Source organism: Lottia gigantea (genome assembly GCF_000327385.1).
Source record: "Lottia gigantea unplaced genomic scaffold LOTGIsca_108, whole genome shotgun sequence".
Lineage (NCBI taxonomy): Eukaryota > Metazoa > Mollusca > Gastropoda > Lottiidae > Lottia > Lottia gigantea.
The window spans coordinates 766,983-773,199 of NW_008706957.1; the positions used below are offsets into that span (position 1 = coordinate 766,983).

Sequence of the window (6,217 nt, forward strand, 5' to 3'; positions counted from 1 at the left end):
GATACGGGCGTGCCGAGTCCCTACCACCGCCATTACAACTCCGAAAAGCCAACGTTACACTCGCACAGAAATTTTACTAAACACATCAATTATCAAGAATAGAAACTTTGTGGGCCCATATCCAGTGAAATATCCTTTACGTAAATATCCTTTTGTCGTTTCCCAGTCTTCGGTCTAGTATGTTTGATGTTATAAAGTGAAGAAAATAATAAATGAAGCCGACAATATCGGGAGCACTGACTCACACGCGGCGAGAACAGCACACAAAGAAATCACGTGACAACGCCTCGATTTTCCCAAGATGCAACGAGATTATTATCGTTTCCTTTTCAGGTTTCAGCCACATGACCCCACTAAACACTATGTATTTCTACGTGAAAACAGCAATATCATCAAAGAAGATAGATAATTGTCGAATTTAAGACAAAAACCAACAAGTTTTAATTCATGACTAATTTGTTAAATAGCTACATTTGAAAAAATCATCTCCTTGAAACACGTGGATAGTTGCTTACCACGCCCCCTTATCATGACGTAGTATAAAGTAGGCGTGGTTTATGAAAAGGAGTGGTTTATGAGAAATTATTAGTCAGAAATGGTCTTTGTTAGTGATAAATACTGACTGATTGACGTAATATTTCAATTAATCAACCTAATAAAAATAAATTTCCGACAGACACGTTGTCATTTTTGTTAGAATTATCCGTAGAAAAGATTTTAAAATATTTTATTAGATTTTCAACTTAGTCCAGGCTAGTAGAATATGAAATTGAAAAATATGCCGCGGTTTTTAGAATAATCTAACAATGTCAAAAAAAGATAGCTTGCCAGGAAAGGTAACATTATACGTCCACTGGCAGCTCAGAGATGATAACTAAATCTTTTTTGACCAAAAATATATTACAGATCTTCATAATAACCAATATTCAAGAGAACCCCGAACATCTCATCAATTTAGAGACAGTTATGCTTTCAATTATCACACCCTTCTCGTGTCTGAAATTTTCAAAGAAGATCTCAACTACACAGACAAATTTGAACTCTACTGAGATCTCATTAATATATACCTGCATACGCTTTAACGGCCATCGTTACGATCTAGTACATGGCAAAAACAGACCGATTTCCAATCATTTTAACCAACCCGACCATTCCATTGAAGACTTGTTGATTAAGCCTATTGAAAAGATACAACCTATGCCGAATATCAAGCCAAAGCAAAGAAGATTACAACGCGAGAGTTATTGGATGGACCAACTTCAAACAGTATATCCTAATGGCTTAAATATTCAACACAACCAGATAATACCCTTTGTTACCACCTATAATCATACTGCCATTAATGCCTCTAATATCATCAGACGCCACTACCAGAATCTCCAAGACCAATAATATCCTCATGTCTACAGCATGAGACTTGTTACAGCTTACAGAAGAAATAAACATTTCAGTAATATCCTAGTCCATGTATTGGGATGCGCATAGAGATAAAATGAAACGTCACTTGTTGTATCAGTAGTTTTTGGTGGAATTGCAGGAACCATTGAAAATTGGCATGATGCAAATTGATGTTATCAGTGTCCCCGATGCACATACGTTTTTTAGAAAACCTCTTGACAATCCCTTTAAAATGTCCATGTTTCAATGTAATTCATATATCGGGTGTCTTAAAACAAAAACGATAACACTTTTCATGTCAGGATTTTTAGGTATCATAATATTTTGACCTCATATTTAAAACATCTTTTCACCAAATTACAGCATTATAAATTGAAACATTTTGACATACCAGCCTTTAAAGAATTGATTGGATTGTCGCCAGAGCCCTCCACAGAGAGGCTGTAAACATTATGACTTAGTGATCACAGACATCCATGATGTACGAAAAGTGACTATTGCAGTAAAGGTATAAGCATATGCTACGCAGTTTGTAATAACGCATCATTGGGAGGTTGCAAGTATAGGGATCTAATTGTCCATAATAGGCATATTTTATGTAGGCCTACTTAACTATCCATTCGTACTTACCATCAAACACGGGAAGAGTTATCGTGGGAAATTTTAAATGATAAACAAATGTTACATATCGTTACTTAAAAATGTCACATTGTTATTAAACGACAACAATTCTATAATCATATGCTGTGAAGAATAATTTGTGATTGGGAAATTGGAAAAATGAACGACTGATAGGCGTAGCCTACTAAATCAAAAGCGAATGACTTATCTGGCTATACGATCCGGATCTAATCTATGTGACGACTGACGAAGCTACAGTAGTTACAATCCCAACTCGTGCTTTCGAAAAATATATGCTACCTTGGATTAAGAACATAATTGAATCTGGACAACTTATCGTAAGAACTAAACTAAACAATTGCTTGTATTTGTAGGCCTATAGAGATTAACGTGGATATTCTGAAGGTCAACTGTAATCTGTGATTTGGCGGGATAAAACTGATCGAGTTGGTTTCAATATGGCTTTTCGGTTTTGTTTGAGACGATCTTGTGTTTGTTGCCTGTTTCTATTAATAACAATATTTTTCGTGGTAATCATAACATCATCAGTGATCATGTCCAAAAGGCGAGAAGCTAAGCCTCAAAGTTATATAGATAAACTTGGAATGTTTGCTGAAAAAATTGGACTTAGTTCAGATCAGATCAAGAACGTAGCATCGTCTGCTGTAAATTTTGCCGCTAAAAAACTTGGATATCATCGTGAAAATCACAATATTACTGTGACTCGACCAGAATCTGGCAGTTATTAAAGCGCTATTTTGGTTAATTACAATGGGACACGAGCCAAGATATTTTTTAAAAGAGAATGGGCTTTCATTGCCTCAATGAAAACTATGTGTATAAAATAAAATAGTATTCTGTTGTTTGATTTTTATTCTTCAGGTCATAAATTTGATGCAAATCTTTTTTCTTTTGATTGTCTGTGCCAGGGACTTTACCTCATCTCACCCATTAGGTTGCGGGGGCTAGCAGGCCTCAGACCCTAGCCTCGGAGTGACACCTCTAATTTTGGCCCCCTCCAAAGGCATTTTCTTGATAGGGTATACGCCCCTGCACGGGAGCATATAAAGGTTAAGCAATCGTTCTTGGCCAATTCAAACTTTTTTTCATAATGGTTCCGAAACAAACAGCATTTAGGCCATCTAATTTCCTAACTTCTTGGGGGTTTCTCAGAAAGAATAGGCCTACTTAAAACATAGTCTGGGGTTCGACTATGAGCGTCTAAAACAGATATCAACGGAAAGCGGTTCAGAATTCAATTTGTGCATTATAAAAAAATGGAATCTACACGAAATTTTGCAGTATTATAATTTTAGAGCCAACCCGACCGCACAATCTTGCCATTGTACCAACCACTGCAGCTGTTGAATGTGTGATTTGCGCATTTAATCCACCATACTATAATATTATCACGTGACAGTCATGTGATCTAGTCAAAATGGCCGATCAACTTTAGTTCAAATTATCAAATCCTGCAAGTTCACATTACAATCACGTTAATTTGAGACATGAAGATAGAAACACCGGCACAGCTGTATAGATTTATTTTAAGATCATTTAAAAGTCTTCCAAAAGATACGAAGGAATTTTATTCACATCAAGCAAAACAGGTGCCACAAGGCCGATTTACTTATATTATTATAAAAATACCATATTCTTTCAGTTTCACTATGTAATTGTTAAAATTTTTGAAATTGGTAGGGCCAAAGCCTGGCCAGCCTCTTTTTTCAGGGGCCATTTTTTCAGTGGTTAACATTTTCGCAACCCAAAGGCAAGCAAGCTAAGATTCTTAGTTGTATTTTATAATTGATATTCCAAGTCATTAGAAACTGATTGCCAAAATTCAATTCAGAAAACAGTGTAGTCAGAGAGTTGTTGTCTTCTTGCACACAAAAATCTAAGTTGTCCATCAAAAGTCCCAATAGTGTCTCCTATTTTATTTTAATTCCTTTTGGAAATTGAGCCCTTGGCTAAACATTTGGGCAATATGGACTTTTGTAAGATGTTGTAGCTATTTAAAGTATTGTCAATTGGAAACATTATAAAGATGACTCATTAGGCCTAAAGATCACTAGATTCTTTAACACCTATTCTCTAACTTTCTTTCATAAAAATCATCATCACATCATAGAAGTTCGATATCTGTAAAGATCATTGCCCATTTTCACGAGTTGTTTTTGGTCTTGAATATGCAAATAGTCTTCAGAACAACTAAAACTACCTTCTATATACGGTACCTCAAACAAGAATTTAGCTTTTTATTTTATTTCTTTATTATGCCTTTTCGATGTATGTCATAGTCTCAAGAAAAGTCGAGTCATCACTTAAACTTCTAAATGAAGTTTCTGGACTCATAGATTTGATGTCTCAAATTTAAACAGTCAGCTTTAAACACTATTACTGATTAGCTTTGCTAAAAAATATTGTTTCTGAGACTTAGATTCCAGTAATATTGGTCAAATGGCTGGAAAACCAGTCCCTTTAACGACTACTACATGTACCTCTAAACTTGAAATTTAATATCAATATTTTGTTATATTCCTAGTCATTTAGAAGCCATTCTGATGAAACTAATCCAGAAAGAATTAAACAGATTATAGAAAGAGCTATAGAAGATACCAAATGGATTGTTGATAAGGTCAGGTTTAATATTATTATCCAAATATTGCCAACATTTTAAAGGGACAGATGCTCAATTTTGGGGGTTGATTTCAATCATGTAAATAGCTAGAAATGTAAAAAATGGCATAATTCATTGAAAAATATCTCAAACTAGGAATTTTTTTTTCTATTGTTATATGTGTGTTTTCTGTATATATATGGCAGTGTCTGTTAAATAGACGACTCATCTATTTAATTCTCAAAAGCAGATACCTCTGGACACATAGATTTGATGTCTCAAATTTTGTTGCTGTGAACTCTATTACTTGTTGGCTTAGCTAAAAAAAATACCTGTCTCTGAGACTGAAATATTATTGGTCAAAAAAATGGTGCAGCTGTCCTTTTAATATAATTATGCTACATTACTTATATAATCCAAGATTTATTTGAAGCTGCCGTGACACCACATACTAGTAGACCTACACCATATACTGCAAAAAGATTCCTTTTGGTTCTGCTTAAAGAGATCAGTTAAACTTTCTGTGTCACTATTCAGAATTAAAATCTGATCTTCAGTTCCCCTATGATCCAAAACAAAGTAATTTGAAAAGACTTTAGAAAATTCTAGACTACTGAAAGTTTTTCTTTTAATAGCTGAAAGAGCTCAGGTAAATTATCTGTATTGCGTTCTAGAATTAAAAGCTGATGTCCAGTTCCTCTTTGATTCAAAATTGGATGTGGATGGGTGGATAGTTAGACTTTTGACACCTTTATACTCTTATTTTAATGTACTTCTTAAGGCTTCCGAACGACCAGGTAAGAAAAACATACGTCACTTACATGGTACTTTTAGTACAAGTAGATTGCCTTTGTTTCGAACTATCCTTATATTTATTTCTCATTTTACTTTTAGTATAAAAAATCCTAAGACTTAAAATGGAAAATGAAGACAATGAAATAAAGGTGAATAAGAATTGGTTTTGTTGATGAAAGGAAGAAGAAATTTAACCATGGTGTCTAGGACCAGTTATGTAGGCTGCTTGTATTTTTTTTGTGAATAAAGAAGTGGATAGCTATAGTTTTTTTTTTATCAAACAAGTACTAAAACATGATAACATCATATTAAGAGATGTTTTATACAATACAGAATATACTAAATACTTTACTATGAACATCATATTTAGAGAAGTTAAAAGAACAGAATATACTAAATAATTTCCAATTAACATCATATTAAGTGATGCTTTATACAATACAGAACGTAATTAATAATTTAATATGAACATCATATTAAGAGATGCTTTATACAATACAGAACATACTAAATAATTCACTACGCACATTATATTAAGATAATGTACTAAACATGTTAGCGAAATGGTAATATACTAAAACGAAGACATTTACAATTTGTGTACGTTTTCAGAAACGGGATAAAAAACATCAATTTTTGAAGAAAAAGTATTGAGTATTTCTGTTTAATCATCCAGCATAAGAATAAAGGGAAGATGTAAAGCTCACATGCAAAATTACTCTGGCTTTAAAGATGGGTTCCATTATTTTTATATGAAAATGAAAATGCCAATACTTATGTATA

General features: G+C 33.6%; 1 protein-coding gene across 1 annotated transcript; it reads left to right on the plus strand.

Annotated features, from left to right (window-relative positions):
* Positions 1-3,451: 3,451 nt before the first annotated feature.
* Positions 3,452-5,696, plus strand: LOTGIDRAFT_224087 (hypothetical protein). Its single transcript, XM_009046917.1, has 3 exons — positions 3,452-3,629; positions 4,565-4,657; positions 5,534-5,696. Exons 1-3 carry the CDS (start codon positions 3,528-3,530, stop codon positions 5,546-5,548), a joined length of 210 nt encoding a protein of 69 aa, XP_009045165.1. The 5' UTR covers positions 3,452-3,527; the 3' UTR covers positions 5,549-5,696.
* The last annotated feature ends 521 nt before the right edge of the window (positions 5,697-6,217 follow it).